Raw genomic sequence first — 23,808 nt, forward strand, 5'->3', positions numbered from 1 at the left:
GAATGCCTGCTGAATCTGACAATAAAGAGTTTCTTGGTGCTCATCCCCAGCGCAAGTTCATTACTGTGGTGGGCACAGAAGCCAGGCTACAGAGGACCAAGGCTTAGGAGCCACTGGTGTGGGCAGTGTTTCTCATACTGTGGTCCCGGGAACTCCTGCAGCATCCTGGGCCCTGTGCTAGACCTGCTGACTGGGAATCTCCCAGGAGACTGCTTACTGGGGCCTCTCGATCATTCTGATGGAGCCAGCCTGGAAACCCGGCCTGTAGACCCTCTCTGGTCCAACTGCAGACCTCAGACCAACAGCATCAACAGCCCCCTAAGGGCATGTTAAAAATTCAAACAGCCTTGCTCTAAACCCACTGAATCAGAACCTGTGTTTTACCATGATCCCCATGCCTTTCATACATATATGTAACTTGAGAAGTTTGAGGGGGAGGGGAGAGGTACCTGGGTACCCTCCTACAGGGTGTATTTAGTACAGAGTGCCTTGAGATTTGCCTGCCACTGATTTTTTACCAAAGACAGAAAAGGACTACTAAAGGAACAACACCCAAATGCTTCAAGGCCCTGCTGCACCCTCCAGGGCCAGGGAGAAATGTCAGGCATGACTGCAGACACTTAAAATACAATCCTTTCTTGCAGAGCAGAAAAGTGTTGTGCAGGACATTCAATACGTACTCCCTTTGCAATGGAGGCCAGAAGCCCAACTAACCCTGAAAAACCTCTGTACAGACCTGCATTGCACACATTTACCTGCAGGGGGCAGCATAGCAGAGAAGTCAATCTGTTCACATGAGCTAAATGTCTGCCTTCAGAACTTGGCTGGGCCATTCGAGAGCCTTAGCCAAATCCTTACCTTCGCTAAGCTTCAAGCCCTCATCTGTAAAATGGGGATCCTAAGAGGACTCACTTCACGTTGTGAGGACTGAACGAGGTCATCCACGCAGAGCACCGGGCACAGTGCATGGTATGTAGTTAAGTTCCATGGTCTGACTCAGAGCCCACACTTACATGCCCGTGGGATCTCCACAATTTTGCATAAACCTAAGTCACCCTAAACCCACCTCTATGGCATGCTCACGTGCCAGAAAGCCATTCTGTATTTTCACAAGGAAGTGTCCTCATAGGACATCTTATTTTAAATGACAGACGTCTGCAGCTGTGAGAGGACTCAGAGAGGACCAAGTCACTTTACAGATGAGAAAACGAAGGCAGGAAAGCCGGAGTGCGTGCTCAAAGCATACTAACTAGGAAGACTACAGGCAAGTGTCCTTTACAGTGCGCTGGCTTCTCCTCTGCACACGGCCATCAAGGCCGCGCAGGCAATGGCTGAGCCGGGGAAGGCCACGTGTGCTGCCTGCCAGTCCTCCGGGCTGGGCTGAGCACCGTGAGTGTCCCCACAAGCCTGGAATTAAATGGAAAAGCTGCTGAAGCTGCCAGGTGCCCTCTGTTCCTGAACATGAAAGCCTCTCATTAGCCCTTGCCGCTGGTCTCTAATTCCAAGCAAAGGATACAATGACTGAGCTGAGGATAATAGGTGTCTACACAAAGGCTTAGAAAGCGAGAGGGAGACGGGGGTTCTCCTGGAGGTCACACCCCTTGGGACCCAAAGAGAAAGGAGAGAAACTGGAGGAATATTTATCCCCAGAAGAAAGATTCATTAACAAGGAGGAAGGAGGGTCTCAGGAGGCAGAAAGGGAGGTTATGAGGACAAGCTGTTAAAGCGGATCAGTTAGGTGACCCTTTTAACAGTCCCGAGGGAGAGAGAGGTGCATGTGCGTTAGAGGAGGGAGGCATCCTAGTCCTCCTTTGTGGTCCCATCTGGCTCCTTGGTAAGAGAAACACCAGCCCAGGAGAGCAGCAGTGTGTGAGGGATACAAGAAGGAAAGCAAAAACATGCCCCCACAAGTGCTTTTAAATAGTCACTGTTCTCTCCTTGTTTCATTCAACCAATGTGCACTGAGCATCTTCCATGTGCCAGGAACTGACACTGTTTGGTGTGAGGGTAAGAGTGAACAAAATGCAGGCAGGGCCTTACCTGGCTATCCTGAAGCTTCCAGTGTCACCTGGAAGATGGTACCATTCACCCTTCACTGTATGTGCTTGTTTACAAGTCAAAGATAGGTAAGGGCTATGGGAGAAGGGTCAAGAGGCATCTCCCCAGCCTGGGGAGGAAGGAAGGCATCAGGAAGGCAATGTGATTACAGAATGAGACGTCCCTGTCTTTATCCACCCATCCGTCTGTCCGTCTATCCATCCATCCATCCATCCATCCATCCCCCTTCATTCTCTTTAAGCAGCAGCCTCTGCTGGTGTTTTACAGCTCTGTACTCCCAGGGAAGCCAAAGAATAGGATGGTGCCAATCCTGTAAATAACCAGTGTCTCTGGGCAGATGCCAAAGGGCAGGTGTCTACTTAGAAGAAAAAGAAGGCTCAGAAAAGTAAAAATCAAATGCCCTAAGTACCATGCAGGGTCAAGAACAAAAAAGAATCTTCCCTGCTACCCTGCTTAGCTGTGGCATCCTGACGCTGCCTCCCCTAAAATTCACTCACAGGGCACTGTTCCATAATTTTTTTTGTTTTCACTTGATCTCCCCATGTGTTCTGCAGCCATACACGGGGTAAGTATGATACTGCTCCTATGTAATTTTCCTAAAGGTCAGCCTTAAATGTAAGGCTGTACAAAATACTGCTGATCAGCAGGAGAAAAAGCTGGGCAGAATCAGCAAATTAAGTGATGAAACAAATCTGCCTTTGTACTCCCACTGTCTGGAATGAAAAACAAAATATTTGTGAAATGCAGAACGTGGAGGGGACCTGGCAGAGAACTGGAACATCCGAGAGCACAGGGAAAGCGTGTTTTACATATGTACTGTTTTCATAGTCTTTCACGCACGCCAAGATTTGGTCTGCACACAACCCACGGCTTATGCTTCCCTCTGACACGCGCCCTGCAGAGCCTGGTCTGTGGTGTGGCTGATTGCCAGCATGACGGTGAGGGCTTTAAAGAGGGATCCACAACGTCGGGGAGGTGCCCACACACTTCCAGGCAGCCCTCATGGGAACTGTAAAAGGCCTGGCCCCTGAGGCATGTGGCCCACTGGCAAGGTCAATGGCATTGAAGGGAGTTCTCAATGGTATCGGATAGAAACTGCCTGCACCGAAGAACATGCCTGCTCCGCTGTGAGTCACTCTCCTCCGGAGCCGCAGGAAGAGGAGCCCAAACATGGTCTCCAGTCACTCCTGGTCAGTAGAGCAGTGGTGTCACCGCCACCCACCAGTCACTGCACGAAAGCACGGGGCCTGCACCCTCCACGCCTTCCTCAGGCAGGCAGAGAGGCTGGCTCTGTCACACGGGCAGCAATTCCTGAAGCTGGAGCTTGAAATCATCAGGAGCCTGAGCATTTCTAAAAACAGAGAGCGTGTGGGCATCTCCGGCACCCCACTGCTACCATTAAGGGGTTCCAGAAAGCAGAGTTTGACTCACTACAATAAACAAATTTCTGAGTACTGCCATGCTATGGTAGCTGGAAGTGAGCTTTGTTCTGGAAAAGGACAATTGTGTAGTCTTTGGAATCTCAGATGACAAGAAGAAACTAAAGAGGGGGAAAAAGCCTTCTTAGGGATCCAGTCCAGGGACCTGGTCCAGTGGAACTCAACTCTTTTTGTCTGTTTTCTGAAGAATGAAATGTTATGCAAAGTGCATTAGGTATTAAAAAAAGAGAGACCTGACCTGGCCAGTGTGGCTTGGTTGGCTGGACTGTCATCCTGTAGATCAAAGGGTCATGGGTTCGATTCCTGGTCAGGCCACATGCCTGCCTGGGTTGCGCGTTCCATCCCTGGTCAGGACACGTGCAAGAGGCAACTGATCGATGTTTCTTTCTTACATCGATGTTTCTCTCCCTCTCTCCCCTCCTCCCTTCTCCCCTCTCTAAAATCAATAAGCATGTCCTTGAATGCGGATAAAAAGAGAGAGAGAGAGAGACCTGTAGCTGCTTTGCTTTCACAGGGTCCAAGTCCAAAGTCCCCTCTGCTCTGCTGCCCTCCCTTCTCCCTATGGCACTAACCCTTGACACTCCAAGATGCACAGTTTGCAGCAATGAGAGAGGTCTCACCCCTCACTGCAGAAATGGAAAACCAGGCCCCAAATCAGAGAGCTGCATCCCAGACCCTTCACACATGAGCTTCTATGATCTAGGCAGCCTTTCTCTACACTTTAAAAATCACCTAAGGTCCACCTTGCATGTATGTGAAACTGATATTGTTAATAATAATGGCTAATTCTTCTCAAGAGCTTAGTAAGGGTCAAGCATTGTCCTAAACACATAACAGGTATAAATGTATTTAAACTCTATGCGGTAGACACTACTGGATTGTTCCCCATTTTACAGATGAGGAAGCTGAAGTAGGGAGAGACGAACTTGCGCAGGATGCAGAGGAACCAGGACAAACCCAAGCAGGCTTGTGCCAGGGTGTGAGCTCTGAAGCACCCCACGCACTGCCTCCTGGGCAAATCCCACTCCCAGAGACGCCCACTCTTACTGGGGATGCACTCTTGTTGCTATTCCTTGTTGAGATGTTCAAGGCCGGGCACCTCTGGCCAAGATTTTCATTGCTGGCTCAGACAGCACTTGGGATCCAGCTGTTTCTTTAGGAGATGCTACGCATGAAAGGCCTTTGAAAGCAAATAAAGCTCTAACCCTTAGCACATGGCCATCACATTACTCAGTGCTCTCTGTTCACATTTTGCTTTGGAGACCAACACACCAATGGGGGTGCTTCTCACCTGCCTGGGCTGCTCAGGAGACATGAAGCACCCCTGATGTGGAAAGACGCTGACAATGGGAGAGTTGCCTTATGTGACCCCTCCTGCCCCAAGACTGAGTTTCATCACAGGAGAGGAGCGTCTCAGTGTAGCGGGTGCACAACTCACCTGGGCCGCACGTTAAGATGCCGGTTTTGAGGTCCCACCCACAGGGGTTCTGTCTCAGCAGGCTTTGAACAGATCAGTCAGGCGACCCACAGGCACGCTTTAGGAAAGTCTGCTTGGCGGCTGTCCCTAGGAGCCTGGGAGCCCCAGCTGGCTGACAGCTCGAGCGTCCTTCAGTTATTGTTCGAGAGAACAGACTTGTTTAGGTACGTTTTTTAAAAGTTGTCTCTGGCAATATCACATGGAGCAGTTTCATGCTGAGCCATCAAGAAAACACTACAACACTCCTTCATTCGTTCAGAAAACGTGTTTCTCACGTCGCTTTGGGAAGCCTGGTGACTGTCTGACGGCAGCAGGCAAGCCCTGATGATGGCTTTACCATGACTTTTACAGAAGAACTTAAAGCATGAGTGATATGACCAGAACTACGTATTGTTCCCAGAGCTTCACAGAGAGCAACTTATCTTCACAGCCCTGTGAGACGGACCTGCTTCTATTCCATTTTACAGATGTGGTAACTGCAGTGCAGAGACGTTAGGCAACTTGCCCGGAGTCACACACATCTGGGATGTGGAAGGGCATGAGTGACAAACTCGTCAGCCTCTGGACCACAGGCATGCAGCAAATGTCCTTCCCTCGGTTTTCGAGGCCCTGCTGGATGGCCACCGACACAGCTCTCCACGCTGCCTGAAAATCTCCCCTCCGCCCCCGACCCCGGCCACAGAATTGCGTCAGGCATTCCCAAACCCCACCGCCCTCTCTCCCCCATCGGGGCTCTGTGGGGTCTTCCCTTTCCACGCAGGTGCACCCACCTGCTACGGGGCCACCTCCTTACCCTGCAGTCTCGGCTTAGTCAGCGGTTCTCCCAGACACTTCCTGAGGGCCCCAGGTGAGATCAGGTGTCCCTCCTGTGGGACCCCACAGTGCCCAGGTTGTGCCCCTCTCCCAGACCCCACTGCAAATGCCTGTTCGTGGATTCATCCCTTCACCTGACTTAGGTCTCTCAGGAGACAGGGATTTCCTCCTCTGCCGTCTTCCCCAGAGCCGCCGAGGGGCTCGTCACAGGTCTGTCACACGAATTAACGAGTGCGGGAACACAGCTCATCCGTGGCTGTGGGGGTCGGGCAGTGCACACCCAGATCTCCTGGGGCAGGACGCGGGACTGACAGCCCCGCAGGACTCCGCCTGCAGGCGCCTTTGGCTCCAGGATGTCCCATGGGCCTGGCCGAAGAAGGCGCACTGCAGTCTGAGGCTCTTCGCCCTCCTCCTCCTCCTCCTCCTCCCTTCTCTCCTTCCACAAATGCCAAACCTCCATCACGGCTCTTCCTGCCGTCCTGCTCCCACTCCCAGTAAAGCCCTTGGACACCTAAGCCTGTCTTGGCAGCTGCGTCTCAGCTGACCCAACTAATGCAGCGCAGAGCCTGAGCTGTAACTGCCACTCCACCGCCCGTTCCCAAAACCAGGGTGGCCGGGCAGGGTCTTCCCCCAGTCACCACTGGAACCAATATCCCAGCACATGGCAAGAAACAGCTGAATGGGGAACTGGAGGAAGCGCAGGTGCTGGGCCCCCACTGCCATCTCAGAGGGGTCCTGCGTGGCAGCAGGGACAGGGAAGAAGATGGGCGCTGCACCAGCCTTGTGCCAAAGCACACAGTGACTGTGGGCAGCTGGCGGCCTCTCTCCCTCACTCCTCCCCAGCACCAGACTGGCCAGTGTCCTCGATTCCAGACTACTGGGCACAGGCCTGGTTTGGTTTTGAATGTCAGACAGTGAGCGCCAGAGACCCACCATGTTCCAACCAAGGCCATCTGCTCCCTGTCATCCGACAGAGTCCCCTTCGGCTTCCCACGGCTGCCGGCCTGCCGCCCAGGCGCTCACAGAACGTATCCGCTTGTGCATCAAGGAGCAAGCTGAGCTCCACAGAAAAAGGCCAAAGGACAAGCAGCACAGTGATGGCAATGGGCTTGAGCAGGCTCAAGAACAATTGTATGGCCACAGGCAGGATCCTGCTCCAGCTTCTCTCAATTGGCCACAATGTTCAAAACAGCCGAGAGAGAAAACATGCCACGCTGGAGGACCACCAGAAAATCGCCGTGCAAGTGGGCCATGCATCCAGCTCTCCAGGACGCCTGATGCTCTCAATGCACCGCTGAAAGTCTCCTCATCAGAGCCACCCTCCCCCACCCGTTCCTGACCCTTCCCTGAAGCACCTTCTCTTAGCTCAGGTCAGTAAACATCAGAGGTTTTACTACCAGATCCCAAAAGAACTGGAGAAGCCAATAACCCTTCCACCTGACAGCCTTTGGTCCCTGCAGATTTCAACCCCAAGGAGAATCGGAGGCACTGATTCCCTGTCTCCTCTACAAATGAAGGGCCTGAACACAGCAGAAGACTCAGGTCCATGCAAACTACGCCTTTCCAAAGGGGCCTGAGAATTAACCTGAAGCTTTGCCATGCCTAGGACATGAAACTATATGCATGTAACCTATTTCATTCCCTCCCCTTCCAACCACTGAGTCCAGAAAATCTGACAGCCTTTTAGCCCGGAGACCTTTCCTACCCTTTATGGCAGTCCTCTTGCAGCAATCTTAACCAAGGCACGGAATAAACCACGCCAAAAGTCCAAAGTTCCTGAAATGTTTTTGTAACAGGGCCATACCTTTTAACCTCAGATTCTCTACCCACATCATCTCCCACTCTAAATGGCCAGAAAACTAGTCTTCAGGTGTTACTGGCAAAAGAATGCCCCCACTCACGTGTCTGGATTATAAGAACGCACTGCATCCTCTTCTTTTAATTATTACTTTCTCATTGGTCTCTGAATTTTTTAAAAGCCATTCAGCAATTGCAAGCCTGCTGTGTTGCAAATGCAAGTGCACGTCTGCACACAAAAATAAAAATAAAACGGCTTCACAGTCACAGCCCAGCTTGATTCAGCAAGACTTGGATGTGCCAGAGAAATTTTTTTTTTTTAATGTTCTGTGATTTTGCAGCCATTTAAATTTTATTAGCAATTACAGAGCCTGTTACCACTGACAACGTCGCCTTGCAGTGGCCACCGCGTCCTGGCACCGGGAGCGAGACTGAATGACGGGGGCCCCAGTGCCCTGGCCACACTCAGGACACAGGAGCACAAGCCCTCCCAGCTCCAGCCTTCATCAGCATTCTCCTCGTGCAGGTTGGGGAAAGGCAGTGCATAGTGCTGATGGCAACGGAGCTCCCCAGAGGTGGCGGCAGGAGGGCCGGCGAGATAAGCGAGGGTGATATTCGTACAACAGAGTTGACTTATAAGATGACTCATTGTCATTTCAACTGGCGGTTGTCAAGAAAGCAGGGGCTGGAAACCAGAAGGAGCTTGGTGGCATTTTTGGTAGACACCATGCGAGTCTGTCAACATTAGAATAGGATTAGAACGACACCAGCAGGGATATGTGTGTGCTGAGGGAGGCTTAACTAAATAATAAAACAAGACTTTCTAAGAACTGAGAGCTTCCGTGACTTCAGAAACGAAAGGTTATTAAGATCCAGGAAGATTACTAACATGGACAAATGCTCCCAGCTCTCCTCCAGGCTCCAGGGCGCCTACCTCGCCTTCTCCCCCCAATCAGCAAGTCCGGAATCTCCTGTCCCAGCTCCACGGGAGGGGACACCAGGGCCCTTGGTACAGGGTCTGGTTCTTCTCACTTTCAAGGGGTTGGCGGGGGGGGGGGGGGCTCAAGGACACTGGTGTTGGCAAGGTGCTCCCCCACCCCCTCCTCAAATCGGGGCTGTCACAGGACCCCTGGGTTCTGTCTCCTGAAAATGGCTCAGAGAGGCGGAGATGCTCGTTTTGATGAACGTGCAGCCCATCTGAACATGTGCAGACTTCCGAAATGGAACGGGTCGCCTTCCTCAGCTTGGACAACCTTTCAGAAAGCAGAATCTGCGGAGCATCTTCCAGCCCGCTTTTGATGACTGAACGCAGGAGACCGAGGGAGCCTGGATCAAATATGCCCTGGCAACTCCAGAGACTCTCCCTCTCCGGGAATAACGCGTTGCCGCGGTGGGGAGAAGATGGGAAAGCACATTTTATAAAGTGCCTGCTCTGCACCAGACATCAGCAATGGCAAGCCTCATCATACACACCCCCTTTTACAGACCTAGTCCCATTTCACAGATGAGGAAACTGAGGATCCAAGAAGGGAAGTGACCAGCCTGTGGCAGAACTGGGATATGAACCAGGAATATGACTCCATGTTTCCAGTAAGAGTACAGCTAATATTTACTGAGTGCTTACTGTGTGCCAGCTGCCATGTGAAGGGTTTTCAAGACTTCAGTTCATTCAACCCTCATAAAAATTCCATGGGATTTAAGGAAACTGAGGCTGAAGCACCTTGCCTAGATCCCACAGCTCCCAGGTAACAGAATCAGGACCGACGCAGGCGGTGTGGCTCCAGAGCCAGTGCCCTCCCACTCGGCACCCTAAGGAAACTATACACCCATGGCATATTCTTCTGTTTGGAAATGTCAGCACCCTTGGCTGAGCCATCATATGCTAATGATCAGAGAAAATCACTTATATTTCATTGACTCTAAGAAGCCACCGATTATAAGGCACGTCCTATGTTATGTACAAGTCAAAAAGAAATAACTTTGCCAATTAAACTGGGACACCGTTTCTTTATCTCATCACCTCAATTTCAGAGACTTCTGAAGGCGAAGACGCCTGTCTCAGGATTAAGGACGTACTGGAGGCCCCAGCATGAGCCGGACGGGGAGATGCATGATGGAGGCAGAGTGGAAACTGGCTCTCTGAGCGCAGAGTATCCTCACACTGAATCTGATTTTTCAAGAATATCTGATAATCCCCATTTTTATGGGCAAGTTTTAGAAACATTGGCAACTAATTCAAGCTTTTACGGTCTTTGTGCAGGACGCGCAAAACCTGGCGGCTGCTCCGTCTGGCTGGGAGCCCTCTCGGCTTCCTCCCAGGTGGGCTGGGAGGCAGGGAGCTGTGGGCACCGGTTTAGTTATAGCACCTCCCGCCACCCCCTCCGCCCTCGTGGCTTTTAAAGGCACAGACTCTTACAGGCTGCCACACTCATGAACTAGCGTTCAGAGCACCTGCTTCAATGTGAAGTGGTCGAATCAAAGCTGCAAGGTGATGGCTGAATTTTCTTTTTTAGTATTCATTGTCTCATACAAAGCACTCTTCCCAAGCTTTCAAACCGCTCCTTACCCATCACCACCATGCTACAAAGGGGGGTAAAATAAATAACAATGCACTATCCCCAGTGGATGCAAGGAGAACCCACACAGAATGGAGCCTGGTGTGAAGGCCTTCTCCTGTGGTCGCTGGGGACTCCTTCTTCTCAACAGGGACCCGGTGGAGTTGGGTATTAGTGTCCTGGACCTGTGAGTACAACCTTATCTACAAAGAGGGTCTTTGTGTGCATAATTGAGCTAAGATGAGGTCATACTGGATTAAAGTGTACCCTAATCCAAGGATAGGTATCCTTTTAGGAGGGAAATTTGGGCGTAGAGATAGATGCACAGGGAGAACACCGTATGATGACGGAGGCGGAGGCTGGAGCACGCATCTGCAAGCCAAGGGAGCCAAGGAGCACCAGCGAGGAGGCAAGGGAGGGCCCTACCCTAGAGCCCCCAGGGAGAGCGTGGTCCTGCCAACACCCTGACCTCAGACATGCAGGTTCCAGGACTGTGAGAGCACAGATTTCTATCTGAAGCCACTGGTGTGTGGTACTGTGTTACAACCCCAGGGAACTAATGCATTCAGAAAGTTTCAGAGCACTTTGTATTGCTCAACCTAGTGTAAAACTGCTGGGGTCTTCAAACAGCTATGAGGGCCCCTTTAGAAAAGTTCGCATAAGGTCAAATTCATGTTAGGTCATTTCTCCAGGTTCTAGGCCTGAAACCTTAGAAGCCACAGGGAGCAGTTCTGGTTTCAGGTCAGCAGCGTGAAGGTGGAGCCTAAAGAAGACAGGTCAGGTGATGAAGCAAAATACCATCATCAAAATCCACATAGGTGCTTAATTGTGCGGGGTTCTGGCTGAGCTGGGAACAAGCCAGTGGCGGACACTGGTGGGTAGCTAACACCTGCAGGCCCCCTGCTGGATGCAGGAGAGCTACTTCCCTCCCTGTGGTCCCAGGAGTCCACCTGGCTCACCTCAAGCCCTCAAATAGGTGTTTCCTTCCCTTCTGCACCAGCTTTGGTGTCTGGCTACTTCCCTGGAGCTCAAAACTAAAGAGAATTTCATAACAGCTCATGACTGTGTGTTCAGGATTCTTTCAAGTGAAAAGATGATATTGACCCAGCCAAGGAAGGTGTTTCTAAGGTGCAGGCTCCCAAAGAGAGAGCAGGAAGAAGAGAGTGGGCAGAGGGCAAGGGAAAGTGGGGACTTGGGGAGGTGGGCAAGGGGTGGGCTGGAACCGTTAATGGCTAGCACTGCACAGGCCAGTGATGTCACAGTGGACTTTGGTTCAAGGTGAATGTCATTAGCCCTTATTAAGAGAAAAACGTCAGTTAGCACTTACCAAATGCTTAACCTGCACCAGGCACCCAGCTCTGAGCCTCAGATACCTTAGTTCATTCAAGGCTTAGAATAGTGCCCAGCGGTCAGCAGAGCTGACCGTCACCCTGTCTGCACCAGGAAACAGCCTATTGTTTAAGGTCAGCTCATTTCTAAAAAGGCTTATTGCCTGGACACACCGCCTGCTTTGTTTTAAATATCACCTGCGGAGTGTGCACTGCTAGCATCGGTATCCCCATCTCATGGAGAGGAAATAGGGGTGAAGTGGTGCCCAGGACCCCAGATGTCAGAAATAGAGTCCGGCAGTAGAACCCAGCACTGCCTGGGCCCCATTACCCCGTTCTTAACCACAGCATTTAGGGTCTCACATTTGTGATGGAAGACATTAAATGAAGTGGGAGGTATTCTGCGTACTACCTGAGAAACTTAAAAACAAGTACACAAACAAAATAACTAAGTTAGAAAAGGGCCAACAGTAACACACGCAGGTGTTGGATTTCTTCTGTACAATGAGTACTATGAAGGAAGGTAAGTTTTCATTCTGAAGTATTTAATGGGCATAGCTTTAAAGCACAATGATATTCTCTAGACGCCATAAGGGCCAGTTCTGTTTGCTAAAGCACAACTTCAGAGGGCTTGTGCATTTCAGCACTTAATAATGGCTTGCCAGAACCAAGATCTGGAGAAAAAAAGGATCACATGACAAGGCAGTGTGTCCAAGCAGATAGGGAGGGCATGACTCTTCCAGACAGGCCACACAGGATGGCAGGGGGTGGGAGGTTAACAGAATGCCCACATCCACTGAGCTGAGCCAGCCCACTGAAGCCCAGATAGCTTATTGTCCCTGGGAGGTATATTAGCTTCCTTGTGTTGCCAAAACAAAGTCCCACCGAATGGCTGTAGGCAACAGAAATTGATTCTCTCCTGTTTCTCGAGGCCAGAAGTCTGCGATCAAGCGGTACTGGGGCCACGCTCCCTGAGGCTCCGCCTAGGGTCTCTCCCGACCTCTTTGTAGCTTCTGGTGGCAGCTGTCAATTCCTGGCATTCCAAGGCTTGCAGCTGCATCAATCCGATCTCGATCTCTATTGTCACTTGGCTTTCCTGCCTCATATTCTCACATTGTCTCCTTATGAGGACACCAGTCATGTCGAATTAAGGGCCCACCTGGCTCCAGCATGATCTCATCTTAACTAATTACATCCACAATGGTCTCTTTTCCAAATAAGGTCACATTCTGAGGTAGTGGGGGTTAGGACTTCGACATATCTTCTTGGGGGACACAATTCAACCCGTAACAGTAAGATTCTTACTTTCAAATTGTTAAAGAAAAAGATGGAAGTGGGATGTCTGTGAATGTCATCCTGTTACACAGCTGTGGGCCAGCTGTCACTCACTAAGTAACACTCTTTAAGAAGCACGCGAGATGGGTAGGTGGCTGGATTAGACTGTGAGGGCTGTCATAACAAAGTGCTACAACTGGGTGGCTCCATCAACAGAAATGTATTGTCGCACAGTTCTGGAGGCCAGAAGTACAGAACCGAGGTGTCAGCAGGATTGGGAAGAGGGATCTGCTCCTGCCCTCTCTCCTTGGCTTGCTGACGGCCATCTTCTGTCTCTTCAGACTGTCTTCCCTAGGCCTGTATCTCTGCACTCGAGTACCCCCTTTTTATAAGGACACAGTCACATGGAAGCAGGGCTCAACCCAATGACCTCGTTTTAACTTGATTAACTCTACAAAGACCCTACCTCCCAATAAGATTGCATTTTAAGCTGCTGGAAGTTAGGACTTCAACACATGAATGGGGAGGGAGCAGGCGGGTGACAGTTCAACCCACAGCAATGGTCTGGTGCCATTTTCGTTTTAAGCCCCACTGTGGCTGCATCTAACAGTTCATTGAGAGGCTGCTTCCTAGGCCACAGCCCATCACCACCGCCTTCTCTGAGAAAAGGCAGGGCAGCCTGAGGGAAGCAGCAGCAAGCCACAACCGTCCTGTAGAAACCTCCTTGTTTCCTGGGGCGTTCGGCCTGTGACCCAAGCACTAGGTGCCTTGGTGAAATAGCTGGATTAATGCTAAATTAGGAATGAATAATAACTCAGATTCTAGTTTTTTTTTCCCCCTTCACTTCTGTATTTCTCAGCTTAGTGTAAAATTGCTGGCATCTTCAAACAGCTACCAGGGCCCTTTTAGAAGAATTTGCATAAGGTCAAATTCACATTAGGTCAAGTGTAGCCTGACGAGCCGGAGATGTTCCTACGTAGCTATCTGGTGACAACTTGGGAATTTTTGCTAAGACGCCAATATCGGACTGCAAGCCATTCCTCACCATGGGCGCAGGGCACAGCACATCTGGAAAGCAGGAAAAGAGCATCTGGGAGACTGTCACTTCTCCAGGTTCTGGACCTAAAAACCTTAGAAGCCACAGGGAGCAGTTCTGGTTTTAGGCCAGTGGCATGAAGGCAGAGGCTGAAGAAGACAGTTCAAGTGATGAAGCAAAATACCGTCATCAAAATCCACATAGGTGCTTAACTGCAGCGTTCCAGCTAAGCTGGGAACAAGCCAGTGGCAGCTACTCTGGTGGGTGGAGAACACCTGCAGGCGGCCTGGCTCACCTGAGGCCATCAGAGAGGTGTTCCCTTCCCTTCTGCACCGGCTTTGGTCTCTGGCTGCCTCCTTGGAGCACAAAGCTTAAGAGAATTTCATAATAGCTCTGTTAGCCCTGTGGCACCACGTTAAAAAGAAAATGTTACATGTGGCGCCACCTAGAGGCAGAGTATGAGAAGGAGGATAAAAAGGAAAGAGACGTTTCTGCCGCCCCCGCCCCACCCCCTCACTTTCCTCTCTTACATTTCTTGGTGATTGTTACTCCAAACTCGCCCTCTCAACCCTAGCTCACGGATTTCTGCCATCACAACCAGAGCACTTAAAAGTCATGCTCAAGTAATGGTTGGGAACAGTAAAAGCAAATATAATTTAAATTCCATGTTTGCCCCTATTTTTCAATGTTTCTGAACTTGGAGATGTATTAAAATCTTATCATTTGACAAAATCCTGGAATTCATCCCCATCCCCTCTCACTTCTCACCTCCCACCTCCCTCCACCTCCACCCACCCACCCACACACAAGCATAAAAGGCCTGCAACTTGAAAAGTCTGTACGTGCCTGGTCAAAGACATGATCGATATAATTTTTCCAAGAAAAAAATGAACCGCGGACCTCAAACCTCCACAACCTCGCCCCCATTTGGTTAGGACACAGAGCGGGGGCAGCTACAATCCAACACAAAGCTGGAAGCAGATTTTAAGGGTCTGGATTCTGGAAATCTGGATTGCTGCATTATTACTACAGCAAGTGGTATTCATGAAAGTACAGTCTCTTCTTTCAGAGACGCACAGGACTAATAGCCATAGAAAAACATTATTAGCATTTCTAAAATTTTAAAAAACAGAGTGATAACAGAGGAGAGGCTCACTCAGCAGAGTGACACCAGCCCATGCGCAGAGAAAGGCTGAAGGGTCCCAGGGGTGGTCTCGGATGGAGGGAAGGGAAGGGGGGCTTGGTGTCTGGGGCAGCAAGCGAGCTCTGAGTGATCTCCCTGCGGCTCCGCTTCCTCGTCTCGAGATAACAACAGTCCCTTCCTCATAAGGCCTGCGCCAACCAAATGAGTTATAAATATAACTTAACATGCAGCCTAGAGGAAGCTCCAATAGGGGCACATCACAACAAAGTGTTTTCATGAAGCATGAAGCTGCCCTTTTTCTAAAACATATCTCTAATCCTTTTATTACCAAAAAAAAAAAGTTATGATAAAATGATTATTTAGGGCATTTCACTAACCAAGAACAGAAATACACTCAAACTTTCCCAAAATGAGCCTCTTCTCTCAAAACTCTATGAAGGGAGGTTCTCCAGATTCATGAGGCGGAAAATTTAATGACTCAACCCAGATGGAAATTTATTCTAGTCCATTAATAGGTACTGCACAAAGTTGGAAATATAACTAGTAAATAGAGATCGAGGGAAACATTCAATTTCTTTAGATAATAAAAAATTAAAATTAAAATATATAACTGTTTTCAACTATTAAATGAACCATAAAAATACTTTTTGAGATGTCACTGAACCTGCCAAGACTAAAATAAAGCCAGAATTCTCAACACATTGCCAGTGAAGAGCAAGCAGGTGCCAGACTTCAGCAGAACGAGTGGGCAGTCTGAATCAAGAGCCAGAAAAAGCTTCTGTCCTTCAACCCAGTCATTTCACTTCTGAGAATCGAGATAAAGAAAATTTCTCAAAACAGGGGGAAAGCCATGTCCACCCTCATGTTCAGGATAGTGAACACCATTTCTCATAGTGAAAAACTGGAAGCAACATGAAGCATGAATAATGAGTAAATAAACTGTACAAGTGAAGAGATTATTTATCTAAGAATTAAAAATGATAAAGAAAAAATATATAAAGATGTTAAAATGTTGAAACATTACCTGGAAAAAAATCAAAATATAATAATGTGCATCCTTGGTGACAACTGGGAAAAGCCTGAATGGAAACTTTTAAGATGTTAATTAATAATAGTTCTATTGAGAGTCCTCACTGGATGTGTGATCTTGTCGATTTTTATCCCCCTGGTTCCCAAATATTTACAATATATAATATATGATTTTATTACCTTTATGATAAAGAAAGTTTCTCCCTGTCTTATGAAAATCGGTCCTCTGCTGTGGACACAGACTAGCTGCTCACTGCCTCCTATCACACCATGACACCCTGCTCTGGGCTCTTCTCTCTGCCTTTCAAAAGGGCAAGAATTCTCCTTGCTGAAGTGTATTATCTTCTAAAGGCCAAAGCTATTTCATAAGAAACTGGAGGCAACCACCTCTCTGTGGTGAGACAATCAGCCGCCTTCACTCATCTCTCCTTGAGGACCAAACTGCTCCAAAGAACCAGAGAAAGGGCTTTGTAACTTCTGAGGAAGATATGGGGAAGTGGCACAAATTCTACAGTGGCTGGTTGGTTACCCTGGAGACCTCACTCAGCTCAGCCCATCCTGGCTCTGCCCTCTGGGTATGTACAAATTCCTTAACTGACCCTAAACTGTTTGATCAGTAGAAGTAAAAAAGCAAAAGAGAGTTAAACTGCCAACAACAGCGAAATGGTTGGCCTACAGTACATCTACTTGATGGAATAGTAGGCAACCTCACAAAACAATTGTGAATGCTAAATATGGTACTGTGGCAAAGGGCCTCCAATGTGAAGAAGAAAAAAAAGTTAATCATATGTTTCCATGACGATGGCCAGATTAAATAGTTTGTGCAGGCTGACCAGTAACAGTTGATGTTTACCAGGCCCTACGCTGTGGCCTTATTAACATGCATTCAAACTTCACAACAATACTTATTACAAACCTTATTATTCTCATTTTGGGAAGGAAGGAATTGAAGCACTACAAATTCTCACTTAATCCTCCCAATGGCTAAGATTTAAACCATTCTCGTAACTTTTCTAAGACCACAGAGCCCGGGGGGCCAGGGTGGGAGGACAGGCTGGGACTGGACACGTCTTCGGCGCTCGTACCCTCGACTCCTAGACTGCAAGGCCGTATGTCCGAAATGTAAAATACAAGTTGAATTTGTTTTAGTAAAGGACTTCTTTTCCTTCTCTCTGTTGTCTAAACTCTCTAGTGTTCTTCTGTTTTTATTTAAAGACAAAAAAATGGGGGCAACAGAAAAGAGGGTTTTATTTAACGCATGTGTTTGTGTGTATGGTTTGTTAAATTATGTTTTGATCAAAAGACTAAATAAATGTCAATCAAGTCTCCACTTGGGGGTTAAGGATAGGAAATGAGGAAAAAAGGATGGAGAACAGCCAAGATGAGCCTGTTCCAAGCCAAACCAAACCAAACAGCGCCAGGCAGCTGCCCGCACCAGCAATTTTTTCTATAGTCTCTTTCCACCACCTCTTCCAGTTTGCGCGTGGATTCTGTGATCACGGCACCGGACTGACAGATGACACCGAATGTCACAGGGGACGCTAATATCACACAGCTGCTACTGACAAAGCTGGGAATAAAGCTCAGGTCTCAACTCCCAGCCCCACACTCTTCTACAAACTTATCCTGGGCTGAGTATCACCCCTCAGCCAAAGGCAATTTGCCTTTACTGGAGGTTCAAATGCATACTGCAGCCTAAAAAATGGCCATTCCACATATTCGTAGTGATAATAAGGCTCAAAGCTGGACAGGTTAGAGTTTACACATGTTATGTCACTGGAAACTCAAGTTACAAACATTGTATTTCCAGCAATGTTGAAGCCACACTAGAAACACAGAAGATTAATAGAGACTTTTTTTAAAAAAACGGCAAAAATAAAAGTGCATTATGTATAGTGGGCTATTCAGAAAAAAATCATATGCAACGAACAAAATGAAACACTCCCCATAAAAGAAGATACTGCCAGTCCACCCTCCCAAAACTTCTCTGCAGGGCAGAGGTGGGCAGCAGGAGGACTAGACCCTCCCAGCGAGGGCCAGCCCCAGAGCGGCCGAATGCCTGAGGAAGCTCATCACAGGGTGGGGGCAGCGGGGAGCGGTGGCGGGGGGCTGCTGGCTGGCTCCGGAGGTGGACGCCTAACAGGGTGCTCCTTCCTGTGGGTCAGCAGACTTGGCCTCAAACCCTGGTGCCAGCTATATTCAAAGTTCAAACGATCGGCCTCTCCCCAGACATTTCCTTTGTTGGCTTCGAGAGACAGCAGATTCAGAGTCAGCTACACAGTTTTCCTGTCAGGGAGACCTGCTGCCTGAAGCCTGGGGAAGAGCCCAGAACCACCGTCCCGCTGTGCAGCATCAACCTCCGGGCGGAAGAGGAACTCACCTCCACGGGGCCGGGAGCATGACCACACCTGGACGCCCCTCCACTCACATCCCAGGTGCTGCCTTTCTCATAGATTACCCCCGCCCTGAAGCTCACACACATTTCAGGGCATGAAATGGGTAAGAGGCTGAAGAAGGAGGTGGGTGGGGGGGATCAGAAACACACCGCCCCCAAGCCTTGGGGGCACCTGTTTGAAGATGATGCCCAGGCCTTTCTGGCAGAGGAAAGGGCATGCGGAAGCAAGTGACGGTCTGGTCAGTACCAACTCTGTGCTGGATGCTTGGCACAGTGCTACGCCTTACTTAACCATCAAGAACACTCCACAATGCACAAGACGTGCAAGATGGCTATCAGCCTGGGCCTTGGGGTCGGGCAGCCCTGAGTTCAAATACAGGTCAGCTTCCTGCTGGTCGGTAGATACCGAAGCTACATAACCTCTAGGTCTCAGATCCCTCGTGCATAAAATAAGGGCAACGACAGTCCTCAGGATGGGGATTGGGAGAGCCTGGCGGGGTGGGGCGGGGCGGTCCCCTGCGCTGTCCGAGCTGTGGCTGTGGCTCCGCCGCACAGGCACACTGCTCGGAGACAGAGCACCAGCGTGGAGGACAGCAAGCCGAGCGGGCGGGGTCTAACCAGACCGGCCCCCGGGCCCCCGCGGGGCCAGGCACTCACGGCACTCCTGCTCGTCGCTCTTGTCGAAGCAGTCGGGCAGCCCGTCACACTGCCAGGCGCCCGGGATGCACCGCCCGTTGCTGCACATGAAGTTGCCCGGAATGTTGCACTCGGTGGTGAAGTTGTTCCCGGGGAGCAGCTGGCTCTCTGTTGGAGAGGGCAACAGGGATATCAGGGGCATGGCAAAGGCGGCAAGGACCCGAGCCCCCCAACCGGAAGGGCTCTCGTCTGGCACGGTTGTATACGCGAGGCCCTGGGTAGGTGACTTGACCTCTCTGGGTCTCAGTTTTCTTTTCTGTGAAATGGACTGATAATCTTCCCTGCCCCACCCCTGGGGATTCTGGGAGGCCTAAATGGAGAAAAAACAGGAAGCATGGAGCAGCTGTCTGTCACACATTAGGTGCTCACTGACTTTCCTTCTTCCTCCATCAAGAAGATGGGTTATAAAAATCCAAACATTCTCTTCTGGCCATTAGCAGTGACTAAAAAAAAAGGTTCCAGGACAGGAGTGAGCACTGGATTCCCACAGGCTCCAACAGCAGGAACTGCGATCTCAGGCTCTGTGGTCCTACCTACCATCACAGAATCCTTAAACTTGAGCCAAGTCAACAGGGATATTGACAGATGATTTCACTTTGGAAAACGGAAGCCCCTGCCCAAAAAGTCAACCTGTCTGAGGTCACACGAGGAGGAAAGCCAAATTGAAATTTAAACTAAGGCCTCTTTCCCCCTGAACTGCTTGCCAGGAGTTCTTGGAGATACTGAACTAAGCTCCAAGGTTTAGATGCAACTTCACTGAACAGAGTCCCAAAATGCCAAGGCCCTCGCCCAAAAGTCCCAACTTTCAGGCTCGAAAGCAAGCAGGGCATGGGGGCAGGGTCCTGAATTCATCCACCAACGGACTCGTGAGGGCAGATTTTCACGGGAGCCAGAATCTAACCAATCTGAGCCACTGTGATCAATGGGTGGGAGATAAGGATTCATCTGGAAGTAAAATGGTCATAGGGTAATAGGAGAGAAAAAGACTAATCCTTCCAGGGTTCCCTCCTGAGTCATCAATGAGCACTTATTGAACATCTGTGACCAGACACTTGTGCTAGGTCCTAAAGATGCAGAGATGAAAACCAGGGCTGGAAAGGCACACGGAATACTAAAGGTGAGACTGCCACGGAGTAAAAGGGGTGCCCAGACCTGCCTGGGGGTAGCAGGAGTGGAGGGGGCTCATGATCCTCTTTCACAAGCTTTGCCAAAGAGGAGCATCTCTTCCAGACCCCTGCCATCACATCTTTCATGCCACTATTCTTTACAAGTGCTAGCGCTTTTACCTGGAATGCCCTTCAACCCGCGGCATCTCCCAGCAAATCCCTATGCAGCCATCAGCACACAACTTCCATGCTGCTGTCCCTTTGCAGTGTCCCCCGGCTTCTCCAAGCAGAAATGGGCGCTCACTCTTTTGTGTACTGGGGTACTCCTGGGGTGATACTAGACATAGCTGACAACTGCAACAAGTGGGCAACAAGCAATGGGAATAGACACAGCGAGCAGTTCCACATCAGCCCCAGTGCTGTGGATGTTACTGTGGACCAGCTGTCCCACGGTGGTGCTGAATTAACAATGGGCATGCCCATCCCCCTATTAAAAATGAGCTTTCAAATCTCACTGAAGACTTCTGTAATAGCAGCTGCAATGAGGGGCCTCACCCTGCCCCAGCTACCTGCACCGGAACCCTAACAACCTTCCGTGTCCCCTCCTCACTCAGTCACCCACCCCCTCCAGATGGCCAAGCACCAAGTCCAGCACACTAGTCTCCGCCGCCGCAGCCACGGCTCCAGCCCAGGTCGCCACCATCTCTTACCAGGGCTCCCGCCACAGCCTCCCAGCCTGGCCTCCCTGCCACTCCTCACGTCCCTCTCTGTGGCCAGAGGAACCTTTCTAAAGAGCAAATCAATTAGGACCCTTCCTTACTTTAAAAAGCCATTGAATGGTTCCCCACTGTTCTTAAGTCAAAATTCAAGGCACTAAAGAAAGGTTCAAAGAGACATGTGGCATTTGCAGTGGAAGCTGATAGATACAGAGATGGAACGTTAAGCGCTCTCCAGGCCTAGAGAAAGACAGCGAAACAGTGCAAAAAAGCTCAACCCAGAGCACTAAAGCGTATGGAACAAAAAACAAGCTGTGATTGTTAGGGCCTGCAAATATATTGTGCCACTATGTCCCCTATTCTACCAGACAGTCAGACATCACTAATTGCGGCACTGTGTCCACTGGCCCCACACTCAGTACTGGAATCCCTCTCAAGACAGGACTCCTTGAAAGCCACTAGCCACCCTGAAAAGAACATGAACTAATTCACCATCTCCAGATGAAGGCTCTAGACGGCAGAGGGGAAGTCACAGGACAGAAGCCTAGAAGGACAGCCAGGTACTGGATCCTGGCCAAACAGAATGGACCGCCCAGATAATCCCACCCATTCCAGCTGTTTGCAAAGAGCCGCTCTGAGCCCCATCAGCAAGCAGTGAATGCTTCAGGGCTCTGGGACATTAATTGTCATGCTGTTTTGTTAGGAAATCACCTACACTTGCTTTTGTAGTGCTAGCTCCTCAAAGGCAAGCTCCCTGAAAAGTCACTGCAACTGTGAAATCTTGTTCTGATAAAAAGATTTCCGGAGGCAGAGAACTGGTCAGATTAGATTCCAAAGTGCTTGCTCTGAGAGTCAACAGGCTGGCAGACTTGACAAATGAAACGGTGTGATGCAGAGCCTTAAATACCACATCTGTCATACACAGGTGGCCCTGCCAGCCACAGGGCTCTGCGCTCTGCAGGCAGGACCAGGGATCCCCAGGGCCTGGTGACTGACAACACAGAGGAGCATTCTCTGTGCGCTTCTGAGCGCCGCCATTATGCATGCGGGGGGCACAGCGCCTTGTGCTCTAGGGAAACGACAGTATCATCCACTCGAAAGCACGAGGAGAAACCAAGGCAGCAGGAGGTTAAATCCCATTGGCGTTTGTCTTTGAAAATCTCCCCCAAACCCATCCAGTGTGCCTCACTCAGCTGGTACTAGCCAATCCACACTGCCAGCGGTTCTCCACACAGGGTGATTTTGTGCCCCCAGGGGACATAGGGCAGAATCTGGGAGCATCTTTGGTTGTGGCATCTAGTGGGTTGGGTCCAGGAACGAATGCTCCCGCTCACCGGCCACGCGCAGGGCCGGCCCTCACAGCAAAGAACCATCCAGCCTGAAATGTCAAAAGGGCCAAGGCTGAGAGACCCTGGCTTTCACCAGCCTCCCAACTTCCACTTCTCACTGCCCCCAGTTCCCTCTCCTCACAGCAGAGGGAGATTTTAACATGCTGCAGATGGCTTCTCTGTGCCCTTACAAGAAATCTAGAACTCTGCCATGGCTGACAAGGCCCGGTGTGATGGAGCCCGTGCCTCCCTCCGCAACGTCATTTCCAACCATTTCCTGGAACACAAATGTCCTTCCTGTGGCGAGGCCTGTGCCTATGGCTGTTCATTGACCCCGAATCTTCCACCCACCTTTCCCCAGATGTTATGGGCATTAAGGGCTGAACTGCATCTTTCCAAAATCTCTGTGTTGAAGCCCTAACCCCCAGTCCCTCAGAATGTGACTGAATTCAGAGGCCGGGCCTTGAAAGAGGCGGTTAAGTTACAATGAGGGTGGGCCGTCACCCAATCTGACTGGTTTCCTCATACAGAGAGGAGGTGAGGACACGGACGGGCCCTGAGGAAAGACCACGAGAAGAGGCGTAGGGAGAAGATGGCCATCTGCACGCCAAGGAAACGGGCCTCAGAAGAAACTAACTCTGCCCACACTTCGATCTCACGCTTCTCGCTTCCAGAACGGGGAGAAAATACATTTCTATTATTTAAGCCATCCAATCTGTGGGACTCTGTTATGTTAGCCCCACAAAACTGAGACATGTGACTAATCTCACTCATCCTTCAGACCTCAGCTTTACGCCACAAATTCTGAAACCGTGCGTTGACACCCAATCTAACACGGGTCCCCATTTCTCAGTCCGGCATTGTCACTTGGTCTCCTTTATCCCAACTTGTGCTGCCTGGCGTATCTGTACCATGTCCCCACTAGCCAGCACACCCCCAAGGCAGAGGGCCACCACTGCGTTCGGCTCCACAGCCTTGACATCTGGTACTCAGTGGGTCCCCAGTGAATACTTGGGATCATTCTAAGAAGAAAACCAAGCGTGCGGTTACTTACTTCTCCCCATCCCCAGACTCCTCCTGGGAAAGTTCTATCTACTTTCTGGAAGGTGAGTGGGATCTGTACTATATAGTTAAAAATAAGGTGCATGGGGGTGTCTAGGTTTGTGCAAGTAAATCACCACCCTGTCTGTTCTAAAAGAGGTGAGAAATCTTTTCAGCCCGACAGCAGGACTTTCTGGTGGCTGAAATATTTATCCCATCTCAGTGTCTAGGGACACATTTAGAATCCAAAAAGACAAGCATTAGCACAAAGTAAGCTACCTGGGGTTTCTCCTCCTCTTCTTTTTTTTCATTAAGCTGAAAAATGAAAAAGAGCTGCCCATTTTCACCACAGCACATCACTTACTTAAAATAACTACACCACCCCACCAAGACTGAAAAAAGAAGGCCCCAGTCCTCCCCCACTGGGCAGAGGCAAACGGCCTACTGCAGCAGCTTCTTCTAAAATTTCTGGCACCCACAAATTTATTATTCAATGAGGGGCCAAGACTGAGGTAACCGCAAAAACTCAGAGCGCGGCTGCGTTCTGCCCAAGTGCTCCTTCTGGAATGGGCGGC

At 49.9% G+C, this 23,808-nt stretch overlaps 1 protein-coding gene across 2 annotated transcripts in view; it reads right to left on the bottom strand.

The window, feature by feature from the left end:
• Positions 1-23,808, bottom strand: part of LDLRAD3 (low density lipoprotein receptor class A domain containing 3) — a 207,473-nt gene that overhangs the window by 126,831 nt on the left and 56,834 nt on the right. The window contains exon 2 of one of the 2 annotated variants that reach the window (XM_054585898.1): positions 19,004-19,150. The exons of the other annotated variant lie outside the window; for it this stretch is intronic. Coding sequence (XP_054441873.1) covers positions 19,004-19,150 — 147 coding nt within the window. The remainder of the gene's footprint in view (positions 1-19,003; positions 19,151-23,808) is intronic. 2 annotated transcript variants of the gene reach the window in all.

This window comes from Pteronotus mesoamericanus, unplaced genomic scaffold (assembly GCF_021234165.1).
Source record: "Pteronotus mesoamericanus isolate MK-2021 breed Mesoamerican mustached bat unplaced genomic scaffold, CSHL_Meso_final contig_90, whole genome shotgun sequence".
Lineage (NCBI taxonomy): Eukaryota > Metazoa > Chordata > Mammalia > Chiroptera > Mormoopidae > Pteronotus > Pteronotus mesoamericanus.